At 44.2% G+C, this 15,196-nt stretch overlaps 2 protein-coding genes across 3 annotated transcripts in view; one reads left to right on the top strand and one right to left on the bottom strand.

Annotated features, from left to right (window-relative positions):
• The window catches only part of TRIM32 (tripartite motif containing 32), a 47,896-nt gene extending 45,171 nt beyond the window's left edge, over positions 1 to 2,725 (top strand). Inside the window, exon 4 of the mRNA XM_089534897.1 lies at positions 2,122 to 2,725. The gene's annotated coding sequence lies outside the window, so the exon portion shown is untranslated. The remainder of the gene's footprint in view (positions 1 to 2,121) is intronic.
• ASTN2 (astrotactin 2) overlaps positions 1 to 15,196 on the bottom strand; it is a 321,258-nt gene that overhangs the window by 113,692 nt on the left and 192,370 nt on the right. For both annotated transcript variants that reach the window (XM_089534892.1, XM_089534893.1), the window contains exon 11: positions 8,187 to 8,337. In XM_089534892.1, coding sequence (XP_089391018.1) covers positions 8,187 to 8,337 — 151 coding nt within the window. The remainder of the gene's footprint in view (positions 1 to 8,186; positions 8,338 to 15,196) is intronic.

Genomic DNA, 15,196 nt, shown 5'->3' with positions numbered 1-15,196 from the left:
AATGCAACATCATCACCGTTTGCTAGGAAGCCTAAATTGGGAAAGCTGGACTCCATACTGGAAAGCTCATTTTGAGCTTGTCTTCCAGCTTTATCTTGGAAGGAAACTATGGTTATGGGATCCTTAAGCCAATATTCTTGCTGCAGAGACGAGCAGAGAACATGCTCTCTTGAAGTTGGGGAACATTTCTCCTCTGGGGATCAGAGACTACTGTAGATATCAGACCTAGAGACTATGTAGATATCAGACCAGACAAAAATGTGGAAACCTCACCCTACCAAATAATAATAATAGTAATAATAATAAATCTAAGTCTGCCAAGATCTATACGCATGGAATCATTAATCTTGTTTCATTGCTTAGTTATGGGCAGCAAGCAGCTCTCCCCACTTCTATGTACGTTTACTATCCCTAAGTGTTTCTTTCTCTTGGGAACACAGCTTCAGTAGTTGGGTTAGGAGATATTTTAATCTTTAATGCCCTTTTAAATAAGTAACTGGATCTGCACAGAGATCGCTCTGCATGCATATCCCACAGACATCTTAAGCTTTCCTGGATTCCTCCCCAGTTGACCACAAAAAGGCCAAGGAGTGAGTGGAGAGGCAAAAAGAATGTACAGAGGTAACCCTTTTCTCCACACACACAAACACACATACACACTCCTTGGATTCAGAAATAAAGATTTTTAAAAGGCTGAACTGTAGGTTAAACATCTGGCGGATATTCTTTAGAAGGGCTTAGATCAATGCTTGCATTATAGGAATAAGGGATGGAGGCCGAGACAAGCTTGATCTTGGACTTGGAAAGAGGAGGAATTTAAAACTGGAGATAGGGACAGAGAGATAAGGGATGGCCTTCTTTTTCGTCCCTGCAGTCAGCAAGAAGGTCCATAAATGCACACCGAAAACAGATATGCTGAGTAAGAGGGTGCTATTTCTACCGTCTCGACATTCTTCATAGCAGAGCTGCCGTTTCAAATGACATTTGTCAAGGTCACCATGGGAAGCAAATCCCAGAGGGCCAAGGACTAAATATTTGTTGGTAGAGTGAAAGTCGCTCACAATAAAAAGAGGACGATGTGACAATGACAATGACTATAATGATAACAACAAAAACAACAATTTTCTTCTTGGACACACAAAGGGCTTGCAGGCCTCACACTTAGGCCAAGCAAAGTGCCTATTGAGAAGCAAAGGTTATGTGAGAGCCGTGGAATATTAAATGCTGGGGATGGGGCAGAAAATGTGAAAGGCGAGGGAGTGAAATGGGTTCATCCCATAAGAGGCATGATTGGCTACTTGGCGACCCAAACCAGAGTATGCCACAGTGCAAAATCTCACCCACTTCCCTTTGTAGTCTGCAGCTATAATGGAAATCTATAGATTGATATATTTATACACATACACATACACATTAACTGTTCAGGTGACCTCTAAATAGGTAAACTATGGCCCTATACAGACAGGCCAAAATAAAGCTGCTTCAGGTCACTTTGGAGGTATGGTGTTTCTATGATGCATGGGTCCTAAGAGTCTGGAAGCTGCACCAAAGCTGCACTCCAGTCCTTAGGACTGGAGCATGGCTTTGGTGCAGCTTCTGGACTCTTAGGACACATGTATCATTTAAACAGCATACTAGCAAAGTGACTCGAAGCAGCTTTATTTTGGCCTGTCTGTATCAGGCCTATCTCTCCTAGAAGAATTCAGGAGTGGTGAGTCAGTTTATAAATGAAAGACAGTCAGGGCTCCACATTTGCAGCTTTGACTTTTGCAGATTCATGGATCTGACTAATACATGCAGTCTAGGAATCTATATCTCCTCCAGTGCAACTCTGTGGTCGACGTCTGCCAGAGGTCATGCTGGAGGACCTAGAGGTTCCTAGGTCCTCCGGCGCAATTCTATGGTCAGCGTCTGGCAGATGTTGGCCATGGAGATACGCTGAAGGACCTAGAGATTCCCAGAGAGGTGTCCCAGCGGATATGGAGGGCCTATCAGAAATTGATGTCTAGAACTTTTTTATATTAAAAAAAATACATTTTGGCACTCTGTGAAACTTCCCAATGGTGCCACAGATGAAAACTGCCTCCCCTAACCAATCAAAATTGTCTGCTCCTATTTTAGTCGATCCCCGAAGAGCCAAAAGCAGCCGACAGACAGCTGAGATGGACCGACGGTGACTTGTTCAAAGGCAGCTTTATGCATTATTTCCAGCAAGCAAAATGTTGCATGCAGCTAAATGACTCCCATGCGAACGGGAGAAACATCTAAAGGACAACACACGGGTTTCCATTTCAGCCCCATTTTGGTCGCTTGAAAACAAAGACGAAATAGTAGGCGTGCAAAAAATTGGTCCTCCGTTTTCCTTTGTGGCTTGTATCAGATGGACAGGAACCCAGTGGCTAAACCCAGGGTTGGCACCAGGATTGAAAATGGACCGAGAAAACGGGAGGCTTTGAAGGCAAGATTAAAGGAGCCAAAATGAGAAACCATTTGGTCTGGAAAACAAACATTTGGACAATTGCTTATTTCCACTATCTTCCAGCACAAGAGGAGGAGGAGGAGGAGGAGGAGGAAAAAAGCATCAGCAGCAGAGATTCATATCAAAACAAACAAATATACAATAAAATAAAATCCATTAAGAATAAGATGAAGGTGATGGGGTCCTACTTCTGGAACATCAGAAATGCCTGATTACTAATGCCGTTTTGCAACACCGAAAGGAAACACACAAGCTAAATTGCCTAAACGGTTCTACCATTATTATTATTGTTGTTGTTGTTGTTGTTGTTATTATTATTATTATTATTATTATTATTATTATTAAGCTTGGCTCCTTTTGTTCATTATTACAATTGGGGGAAAATATCTTTAATAGAGTACTTCTGCCGGGAGTAAATGGTTGCTTTTTGCAAATATTCGGTGGCGTCCTCTAAATATTAGCAACTGCTTTGCTGGCAACATTTAATGAAACTGCAGCAGAGATGCTCCTGGCGCTTCATAAAAACAACAACAAAACAACAGCCGCAACACACACCTGGTACAGAGGAAAGGGGCAGGTGGAGGAGGAGTAAAAACCAGAAACCAACAGCTTTGGGGAGGGAGGCCTGTGATTGAAACATGGGGAAGGGAGGAGGACTGGATTGTTCTTTAATTAAAAGAAATGGAGGAGGGCAGGGCCATGCCATCACCCCAAGAATGCAGCTTGCCGCGGGGTGGCAGGGAATCCTGGCAAAGTTCTCCTTTTAGTACCTTGTTAGCACCCTTTGATGTCAACCAGCAACAGCTGCTGCGTCTGCTAATGGATTGGCTTCGCTGCATATCAAACAGCCTCCCCATCAAGTCGCCATCATCCTCATGCATCACCAACCAGCAGGGCATCAAATTGGGAATCTCAGACAGATGAGTACAAAAGTGTCGAAGGCAGAAGTCTAGCATAGGACCGGAGTGGGAAGAGATGTACCAGGGCAGATCCACAGAGGAGGGTTAAGACTTTAGCGCCACTTAAGAGGCAGGGGTCTGTACTAAGAATTCAGTCCAGAATGTGTGATTGGTAAAGAAGTTCATCTTTAGTTTCTTGTGGGTTTGGGAGGCTCTGAGGCCATGTTCTAGAGGAGTTTATTCCTGGCGTTTCACCAGCATCTGTGTCTGGCATGGAAGAGAGTGGGATACATGCGTGTGCGCGCGCTTCCATGTCAGGTGGAGCATGATTCTTCTGGGATTTGTTCAGATCTTGAAATGAGTTAATCAAAGCATTGTTGTTGTTGTGCGCCTTCAAGTCATTTCTGACTTATGGCAACCCTAAGGTGACCCTGTCACGGGGTTTTCTTGACAAGTTTCTTCAGAGGGGGATTGTCATTACCATCCTCTGAGGCTGAGAGAGTGTGAGCAAGGTACAGATGGGCAGGAAGAGGTAGTGAGACACTGCCCCTTTCTGCTCCAGATCGGTGCCATGGCAAACGCACACTGTGGCACTGATCTGGCCTCCGCAGAGTACAAAAAGGAGTCATTTTTTCTGGCTCCTTTTTGTGCCCAAGAAGGGGTGCCATAGCCGCTGCTGCGCAGCTTGATAATGCCCCTTTGGCGCAGCACTGTTTGGGCACTTCGCCAAAAGGGCATCATCATGGCACGCCCATCTGAACATGCCAAGGTGGCACCCAGGGGACATTCAGCCCTCACTCTGCCCTCAGGACGGCACTTTTTGCCTGTCTGTACCAGGCCCCAGTCAATCAAGGTTTACCCATTTTGGAGTTGTGGCTCAGCATCTTGGACGGCTCCCTCTGGCACACAAAGCACCCGCCAATCTCTGTGTGTTGAGCTGCCTGTTTGCTTTTTCTGGCAAAGGAACACTATCAGTTCAAGGGTACGGTGAATTCCTTAGGGTCTTTAGTTTCTGGGAACATCGACAACATAGGAAGGACATGACAGAGGCTTTAAAAACTTTTACATTAATGCTCTCCGTGCTTTCCAAGAGTAATGACTCTTCCTTTCGCAGCCCACCGCCACTTGTCTTCGTCAACAGCCACATCTATTTCCTCCCTTTCCCTATATATTTGTTTTGCCCTTTACAAGGCTGATCCATCATTATTTTAGCTTCAGCTGTTCACATTCATCTGTCTCCTGAGCATCATAGCACAAGGTACAATATCCTGCATTTTGCTACTAACCCCCCTTAGGAGCATGGCAACACTGCGCCGAGTTCAGAAATGACTTGGAGTACTCTACAGAATAATGGATTCTTCCTAGTTATAACTCAGGATTGCGGGGGCTACGCATACATATATTACACTCACACACACGCACATGAAGGGTAGTTTGTCTAACATCACAGCTATCCTTTGATTTATAGAGCTTGGCAACAGTTTTCCCGCCCGTTCCAAAATTACTGTCCTTCAGATTTGACTCAGCATAGTAATTTGTCCTTTCTACTCGGCTGGAAAATATGGAGCGATGCACTCTGAACTTCCCTCTTCTCAGGTCCTCTGCTCATTGAAGTGGTCAACTCCAATAAAATGCTCAGGGCTGTAGACATACACTTCTATTCCATGTGTTCCAGATTCCCAGATTGTCTGTCTGTCCCATGCTAGTTTTCTATGGGGATTTAATACTTGCATATATATGTAAGCTCTGTAGCTGGTACCTTCTGAGCGCATAGCAGGAGGTGCTCAACCACAAGCCCATATACAGGTTGATCATGTGAATGAGAACAGGCTCCAGATGTGTGGCAGGGTCCATCCTTTATAGAGATCGCTCCTGTGATCAGTTCAGACTATTGTTCCATCTAGCTATGAATCAACTCTAACCCAGTGGTTCCCAACCTTTGGCCATTTCCATTTGTTTTGGACTTCAGATCCCAGATTCCTGAGCCAACATGGAAGTCAGGAATTATGAGATGTGATGTCCAAAACTTCTGGAGACCAGAGGCAGGGAATTACTAGTCTAACCCAATTGGCAGACCTCTCTAAGGTTTCAGAAAGGAACCTTTCCAGCTGAATGTGGGACCTTCTAAATGCAAAGCATGGTAGATAACTGTAACCCTCTGGTGCTTTTGGCCTACAGTGCCCACCACAAGTGCCATCTATCACAGCCAAGGGTGAATGACTTGTAGCTGCGCTCCAAAAACAACAGGGAGGACATAGCTTTCCTGGCATGAAGAAATGCTATTACTACAAACTAGGATTCTACAGAGATCCAGGATTGAACCCAGGACTTCCCACATGTGCCTTCTCAATGTTTGTTGGCTCTTCTCCTTGGTACGGTTCAGATGTTTGCTGATCAATGCAGTGAAAACACATTTCAGAGGTGTGCCTGTGTTAATCTGTCCAACAGTTTTGTGGTACCTTAAAGACTCACAGTGACATCAACACTTTCACAGGGCAGAGTTCACATTGTCGGCGAGAACTGGAACAAAGAACTGTTACCTTTATGATGAGGTTGAGGCCAAGAACTGAGATGACAGAAATCAGAATGTTTCAATTTATGCATTTGTTAGTAATCATTCAACCCAGTCTTCTAAGCAATAGGCACATTGCATTGAAAACTCACTAAAAATCTAATACAAACATTGTACATGAAAGACATCATGCTTTAAACACCTCTTGTTTGGCTTCCACTGCTTCTCTTCTAAATAGTTCCCCATCCATGTTAACGTTGGACAGTGACTCTGGAGAGCAGGGTTCGAATCCCTGCTCACTCATGAAACCCACCTTGGGCAAGTCGCATGGTCTCAGCCTCAAGGGAAGGCCATGGCAAACCTTATCTGAGCAAATCTTGCCATGAAAAACCCATGATAGGTTTGCCTTAGGATCACCATAAGTCAGAAATGGCTTGAAGGCATGAAACAAATACACGCAATAATGTCCGAACCATTAAAGAGGGGTAGCTGTGGCTTGCCATTTGCTAGAAGAATGCAAACCCCATTAGCCCAAATCCCATCATGCTGAATGCAGCATGGCTAATGAGGATGATGGGAATTGTAGGGCAACATCACCTGGAAGGTTGCTTTTCCCCCCTCTAATCCTGCTTTAAGGCATTACAGACTAAAAAAAGTTCCCCATCTCCCTCTAGTAACTGCAGGTTTTTGGTCACAGCATTTGAACGTGCAAATTTCGGTGTCTTTTGTCTAGCGCCGAAGCAGAGATTAAGAATAAATAGCCAGGTGGCAAAGTAACAAAACAGTCAGGCAGGTATAAAATTGACCAGATGGCAAACTCAAACACCTGACGCCGTGTGAGAGAGAGGGAGCGAAAGAGAGAGAAAGACAGAGAGTGAGAGAGAGCAAGATCATGCACATGCATACAAGCTGTTTTTAATCCTTGCTTCAGCCAAATCGCAGCCGGCATCTTGTAAGTGCTGACACACCGAGAAAGCTAAATCTGTTTTAAAAGGATGGAAAGGAGTGTGATACTCCAGGTTTGGCTTCAGGAGTAAAATGCTCTGGTTTCAGAAGAATAATGGTATGAATGATACAATGGGCTGGGTATGAAAACACAAGCGAGAGATGGATACTCACAGGCAAAATAGGTGCAATACTGAAGGCAGCAATTGCATTAAAACTGGGGGCAAAGGAAGGTCCTGCCATGCCAACATAAGAGATGATATAACTTATGTTGTTATTGTTGTTGTCATGTGCCTTCAAGTCATTCCTGACTTATGGCAACACCTGGGGTTTTCTTTGCAAAGTTTGTTCAGAGGAGGTGCACCATTGCCTTCCCTTGAGGTTGAGAGCATGTAACTCTCCCAAGATCACCCAATGGGTTTACATAGATGAACTGGGAATCAAACCCTGGTCTGAAGAGTCATGGTCCAATTCAAACCCTTACGACATGCTAGCTCCCTTATATCTGTTAGTCTAAACTCGTGTTAACTTGTTATCAAAATCAGTCCTACTTCAGCCTGAGATTACTGAATGATGTGCGGACAAACATCTTTGATGAACAGAAAACAACAACAATGCATTTTGTTTGTTGCTGAGCTGAAGGGAAGCAGGAGAAGGACCCCCTTTGACAGAAGGTGATTTACAAGGAAGGCCAACATCAGACAAGGGTCGATGAAGTGATGCAGAGATTTCTTGGGCATATCTACAAGATGTTGGGACCATGATAATAAGACTCTTTCCTTGCATTCAGCAACACCTGAACTATTAACAATTGCATGTGTGCAAGGAGTGTCTGGATCATGCGTACCATCGGCCCCCCACATTTGCAGCTTTGACTTTTGGAGAGTTTATTGTTTTCACAGATGTGAGTGATATGTTCTCTCTAGGAATGTCTAGGTCATCCAGTGCAACTCTATAGTCAGCTTCCATCAGACGTTGCACTGGAAGACTTAGAGATTCATAGGAAGAGTGCTTCTCTAGGCATTTGTAGGCCCTCCAGTGCAAATTCTGCACTCAGCATCTGGCAGACGTTGACCATAGAGTTGTGCTGGAGGACCTAGAGATTATTATTTATTGATCGATTGCAGTTTTTCCACTTTCGCAGGAGGTCCTGTGCCCCTAACCCTAACAAACGTGGAGGGCCCACTGTATTTGTCTTTTCACAAGGCACCTGTGAACACAAAGTCATCAGACAGCAGGACCATGTGCTATCCAGTACTCAAATGAGAATGCAACTGGCTGGCTAGTGAAATACCAGCTTAATATCTCAAGAGCAGCGATTCCTGTCCCAGAAACTCAAAGGCATACATACCACGCAGCCGGTGGAGTCCACTTTGCGATCGGACACACACTTGAAGTTGCGGGTGCATCCGCCGTTGTTGCGGGAGCAGTCTCGGACCGGCCCAAAGGAAGACAGCAGGTCATTGATGGTTTCGAAATAGGTAGACAGCATTGCTTCTTCCCTTATTAGAGAAGGAAAGGGGCTGTTAAAATAGCTCAGCATGCCCAGCAGTAAGGCTGGAAGTATGTCTCTTATTTTTACCTAGTATCTCCTCTAAACTCACCTTCTCCAGGAAGCCCCTATATTGCTACAATGGGAAACTCAGATGTCGCTGGAATGAAATTCCCATTAGCCTTTGATAGCACAGCCAATGGTGAAGGACAATGGGAAGTGCAGTGCAAGAACTTCTCAAAGGGCACAAATCATCCATCCCTTCTATACTGTAACCAAGCAAAGGATGGGTAACAAATCAGCAAATCCCTTTCCTCTCTTGTTTTCTTGTGTCCATTTTATATCATAAAGCTCTCAAGGTAGCTCTTCTTTGTGACATAAACTAGAAACAACCAATGAAAAGTTCCCGATACCCAAAGATGTGTTTTGCAACCAGTTCCAAATGGGGAAGGAGACCTTTCCTGTGCCGCAATAGCCTTTCCTGACCTACTGCTCTCTAGACGTATTTGACTACAGCCAGTATCCTCATACATTTTGGCCAAAAGAGTGCTCTGCAGAGAATAAAAAATGACAACAGCAATGATACTGACAACAACAACTGTGGTAGCACCTTGAAAACAATACGTCCTACATATATGGAGGGTATTAAGCTGGGCAAGATTGATCCATGGTATATTTCCTGCTATAGTAAACAAATCTATCTATCTCTCTATCCATCCATCTTCCATCCATCCTTGCAAAGGAAAAGCAAGCAATCTATCTCTCCATCTATCTATCCTTCCACCTATCCACAGGAAAAGCTATCATCTATCTATCTATCTATCTATCTATCTATCTATCTATTCACCCACTGGAAAATCTCTCTCTCTCTCTCTCATCCATCCTTGCACAGGAAAAGCAAGCAATATAGATGGTGTCATCAAAGCTCAGAAATGTTTCTTATTGGGCTGCAATTCACAGACCCATCAGCCACTTGCTTGCAGATTTTGGGACTTGTTCTCCGCAAAACAGCTTTCCTGGGTGTCCCTGTCACAAGAAGGCAGGAGCTGAACTCGAGTGAACTGCCGAACGTATCAAATATTAACCTTTCCAATGAGATGAACGAGTTGACATCCTACCTCTTTTGCCACAGGGAGTGGGGGAGAGACATCACTGAGTTCCTTCTGTGTTTCTTCTTCTGATATTATTATTATTTAAACATGAAGGTCTGACAGGAGCAGCGGAACAGAGGAGGAGGAGGAGAACAAAAGGTTGCTTTGGAAGAGAAGACTGGCAGCTCCCTCCAAGCAACGTCTCTGGGCGCAGAAGGAACAAGACTGATGTGCAGGCAGAGACTGATGTGCACCAAGGCGACATGTCAGACCATTGCTTCACTGACACTTTAGCATCTCTGCCACATTCCACACCCCAGAGATCATCTAAGGAGCTGTTTGTTTTGACTGGTTCTACACAAGCCAAGTTTGTGTAGGATCCAATAGCTGGTACAGACTTAGAACGATGACCTATATTCGCCCACCATGCTTCAAAATGGTTTAATATCAAAACAACAGGCACCACCACAGTATGGTGCCACATTTGGACTGCTGGACTGGAATTTTTGAGATCCGGGTTCAGGTCCTTACAGACTTAACCTTGCTTGGTATCCATGGGAAGCCCTGGAACCAAATCCAAAGGGTCCATTGAATATTTGGCCAGTCTGGATGAGTCCTGTATTAGTTTAAACAGAACATTTTTGAGCAGAAAAACAATATTTTTTGGAAAGGTTCTGATGATTCTAGGTATACATTGTTTCATAGAACTATGGTCCCTTTTGCAGACATCAGGATAAGAGGCAGATCATCCATCAAGAGTTCTGAATGACGCATTTCTTAGCCAAAACCTTCTTCTCCCAAGAGGACATGGTACCCCCCTGGAGCCAATGATAAGTTAGATGCATACAAGAATATATATCTATCCATCTGCCGATACTTGCGGGTCTCCTTGGCAACCCAGAATTTGGCAGAACCTTCAGACAAAAGCTTGTGATGTTGGATATACATGATAAACTCTAATCAGTAAAAGAGGTCTACAAATTATACGTCTCTCGCGGGTCCCCAGTTTGCCATACTTCTTACAGGCTGCAATTATTCAGCAGCGTTCAATTTCGCAGCAGGCGGCACCTTTTAAGAAGATCACACGTTAAGACGGAAGCCTGCAACCGGGGTGATAAAACTCACAACTTTGGCTTCCGAGTTTGCTAATACAAAACAATACACTACTGTTAACAAGCCACTGAGGTTAAGGGGAACTGGGGCTTATCCAGAAAGGATGGGATTGGAGGTCACCAAAGTGAAGGAGCAAAGCCAATGCAAACATGCAAACTTTGTTTGGTAATTCTTTTCATATTGTGGTGCAAATTTAGTATCTCAAAGAATCTTTCCCCCTTTCTTCCTACATTACAAAAGAGCCAAAACCCTATGCAAGCATTTCCCTGCTTGCAAATAGGACGGAAATGCAAGGTGGCTTGAACATACTGCACACCTGGAAACATATTCAGGGATAGTCCTCTTGGCCGTGCAGCAAAAACCCAATCCAAACCCAAATCCACAAAAGAGTGATACTTCTATCGGTCCACTAAAATGCACTAAATACATCATGCAAGCATCCAAAGCTCCACTGGCTCCTTCCTCTGGCAAAAGTGGTTTAAAAACCATGGCTTGTTGTTGTTGTTCTGTGCCTCCAAGTCATTTCCAGTTTATGGAAACCCTAAGGCAAGTCTATCATGGGTTTTTCTAGGCAAGAATTGCTATTGCCTTCCCCTGAGGCTGAGAGATTGTGACTTGCCCAAAATCATCCCCAGCGGGTTTCATGTAAGGAATTGAACACCTACTCATAGTCCAATGCTCAAACCACTATGCCATGCTGATAACCTTCAGTAAAAAGGTGGGATATAAACAAATAAATCAGTTAGATGAAATAGACATTGTGTCCCCATCACGTTCTCTCTTTGGCCATACACTATATGGCCTCTACACTCATTCTCTTAAATGTAAACCTCAAAGCTTTGTCTCAATAATACCATGTCAAAGTGTTGATATGTGTTCATATAACTGAATATTCCTCCATGCAAAACAGAAATGACAATTCAGGTCACCAAACCAAATATAAGCTTTTAAAGTCACATTTCGGTGCCGAATCTGAATTGACGTAATGTTCACACATCCAACTTCCTCACCACCGAGACTCTAGAAAAGCCTCCGCTTTTGGAAACCATAGTTTGTGCTTCGTTTTCTCCATCTGGAAACAACAAGCAGAAGCCCTGGTTATGTTTTCACAGCCAAAGTAGCCCTTCATTATTTGCAGATGCCTGTTTTGTATGGTACCACAATGCTTTTGCACATTTATGAGCACCTTAAATTATTAAGAGCAGAGGAAAAGATGGGTCCCATTCAACATCTAATTATTACCGGCAATATTTAGCCGTTAATAGTAATCTCTAGTAATTGAACACTAATTAACTCATTTGCAAAGGAGTGCATTTTATGCTGTGCTTTAAAAAAAGGAAAAGTCTTGCAACAAATAGTGGGTTTGTTTGCACTGTGAGGATGAGACTTAATTGGAACATTATTAAGGAATTTCTTGAAACTTTGCAACAGCCCTTCTATTTCCAAAGGCAGACAGATCGCTTCTCCTCCATTACCATGTATATTTTAAGATGCATGGCTCATCTAATAAAAAGCAAACACGCCATTTATTCCACTTCCAACCAGCTGGTTCCTGGCCAGTGGGACAGACGCTTGCTCCGTATCAACACAATCACACACAGTCTGTTAACACAGTTTTCGTCACACTGCCTTCCAAGAACAAAACATCTAACATCCACCATATCCAAGCCTAGGAAGAACTATAGATGCAATACATGCAATAGTATCCAAAGGTATCTATCAGCGCATTACTGGGATTTTTTATTAGAACAGGAACAACTTGGGGGCGTTTGCCAGACTTTGTCTGGTTCTAGATTTGTAATTTGTAATCTGTACTAGTTGTTTGAATGTTGGACCAGGGCTCTGGAGACCAGGGTTTAATTCCTAGGTTGGCCATGAAACCCGCCGCATGGCTTTGGGCAAGTCACACTCTCTCAGCCTCAAGAGAAGGCAATGGCAAACTGCCTCTGAACAAACCTTGCCAAGAAAACTCCATGATAGGGAAGATCCCCATAAGCTGGAAATGACTTGAAGGCACACAACAGCAGCAACAAAAAGTGAATGTATCCTAGGGTTTTCTGGGGCTGGGAGGGTGCGCCTTGCCCAAGGTCTCCCAGGGGGCTGCCATGTTCAATGTTTAGTTTTCCAATGCTCAAATCACTACACCAAGTTGGCTGTCAAACTGGACAGTATTCCTGGACTTTCAAGGAAAAAAGAAGCAAAGAAACGGATGACGATTCCCAAGAAAAAGCTTTTATTTGCTTTGACTCGCAAATAGTTAACTGCGTAACTTTCACCATCCTCCCAAACCATGTTTTCCCCTTTTATTTCTCCCTGGAAGGAAAGATTAGAGATGTCCAGACCAGAGTGCATCCAATGCAATTGGGAAGGCCTTCAGAAGATATATATATATATCCCCAAACTGCACATAACAGAATATTGACAAACAAACAAACAAACAAAAACAGGAGTTGGGCCATAGCAGTAAACACAGCAATTGCTCTTTTACCCACCACTGTTTGCTCAACTGCTTCTCTATTGTGGAACAATAAAAAGACAAGGCAGCCCTGTCTGCTTTATTGGAGTCTGCAACAAAACCATCTTGTCTGTTCAAGGAGGATAGTCGCTGGGTGGTATATATACAGCTTTTTTAAAAAGCAGATCAAACAGACAAAGGGGCAAAAAGGTCTTCCAAGGGCTCAGCCCTTCAGGTTTGGTTTCAAGAAAGCCAGAGAGTTTGCAGCAAGAGGAGGAGAACAATAATCCATGAGACAGAGAGAAGAGCAAGAGAGAGATTGGGTTGGATCAGGGAAAATGGACAGGAGTGTTGTTGTTGTTGTGTGCCTTCAAGTCATTTTCGACTTATGGCGACCCAAAGCAAACCCATCATGAGACTTCCTTGGCCAGAATTGTTCAGAGGAGGTCTGCCATTGCCTTTCTCTGAGGCTGAGAGAGCATAACTTGCCCACTGGAATCTATTTACATTTCCCCTTTGGCTGGCTGGAGCGGGTCCCTTTCGAATCGATTCATCCGTCAACCACAAGTGGGTGGTTTGATTTTATTTTGCAGCAAGAAAATGGGATCGGGGCAAATGTAGTGTGAACCACAATCCGCTTTCAAACCGATCCATCGATGTGGATTGCAAAGAGATTTATTTGTAAGTGGGCATGAGACCCCAGACAGCTATGACTGCCCACTCTTGTCCTAACAAAACCCCAATGCAAAGAGTAAGAGCTGTTCAATGCCTTGGGGAGTGGTGGAGTCTCCTTCTCTGGAGGTTTTGGGGTCTCGATGGCCATCTGTTAGGAGTGCTTTGATGGTGTCTTCCTGCATGGTAAAATGGGGTTGGATTGGATAGCCCTTGGGGTCCCTTCCAACCTTATGATTCTAGGATTGTAGGAGGATAGGCATGCGGATCCCTCTCACAGTTTTATACTTGAGTTCCTGTTTTGCCACTGCTTCCTTAGCATCCTGTGTCCATTTTGTTTCCTCCTCTCAGTCAACCTCAGCAGAGCAATCATTACCGTTTCAAGCTGACATGGTAATTGTGAAGGATACTCTGCTTAAACTCCAATTCGCAAGGGGAGGCACTAGATTAGATCTGTCAAAACAGATCAGAGGGAACCGGCACCTCTGGATCCATCCTCCACCTTCAGTGTTGGAAGGGGAAGATGGAAAGGTGCTTCCCAGTGTCGCCTGGGGCCACCGTTTCCAACCAGCCTTTAATGGCTTTGGTACAATTCGCATCCAGGGCAGCGGTAACACAAAGGCTGGCTTCTCCTTCCTGCCTCCAAGCAAGAGAAGGTTGAAAGGAGCCTGCCAAGTACAATGGCCCCTTTTCACACTAAAAAAGCACTACAAAAGTAAACGTACAATTCATTGTGAGCCCTGGAGAGACAACATTGGAACGCAGCTTGATTCAGAAGAAAGGCCATTTGTGTGGCAGGTGTGGCGTGTGAGGGTGCGCACACACATACACACATTTTACCCATTTTTATAAAGGTATGTACAAAGGGAAACTAGGAGCAGTGCTGCGGAATTAGACCTATATGTGCCGCACAGTGAATGCAAGGGAACTTCTAAGGGAAATGCCTGTATAAAAGGCAGGGAAATGTTCATCGACCCGGTTCAAAGAACGGCCCCTGCTAGCACAGCAGTGGCTGGCTAAAATACAAGCTGGCCTGAATGGGGTTTGTTGCCATCATTCAGGGTGGTAAGGAAATGCCTCTGCTTTTTTCTCTTTTCTTTCTTTAAACAGCCTCCCATTACAGTCAAACAGGAGCGTCAAACAGCAGGGGGAAAGGTTTTGACTGTACGTGAAATCCAGTTTCGAGAAGACGCCTTCTAATCCCCAAATCCACAATCTCACCCAGCCCAATCCTCTCTTCTGACTGGCAGTCGTTTCTCTAGGGCCTTCCCTTTGGTGCCATCCTGAGGAATTGCACCCTTTGCTGGTATTTGTTTGGGGAAGGGGGAACACGCCATTGGTGCTGGTGCAAAAAAGCAACTTTGGAGGAGTGTTGGGTTGGTGAGAGGGATAATGGGTTTCATTTTGTATTGTTGTGTTTTAATCTCACTGTAAGTCATTTCGATCCTGCCGGAGAGGTGGGATAAAAATAAAAGTTTGTTTGTTTGTTTGTTTATTATTCTCCCTTCCACCTTGTTGTTGACTGCTCTCGAATTGGC

Source organism: Sceloporus occidentalis, unplaced genomic scaffold, assembly GCF_023333645.1.
Source record: "Sceloporus occidentalis isolate IW3139 unplaced genomic scaffold, rSceOcc1.0.p SCAF_8, whole genome shotgun sequence".
In the NCBI taxonomy this organism is placed as follows: Eukaryota; Metazoa; Chordata; class Lepidosauria; order Squamata; family Phrynosomatidae; genus Sceloporus; species Sceloporus occidentalis.
The sequence above is the reverse complement of the archived record's forward strand: the minus strand, read 5'-3'. Positions and strand labels throughout refer to the sequence as shown.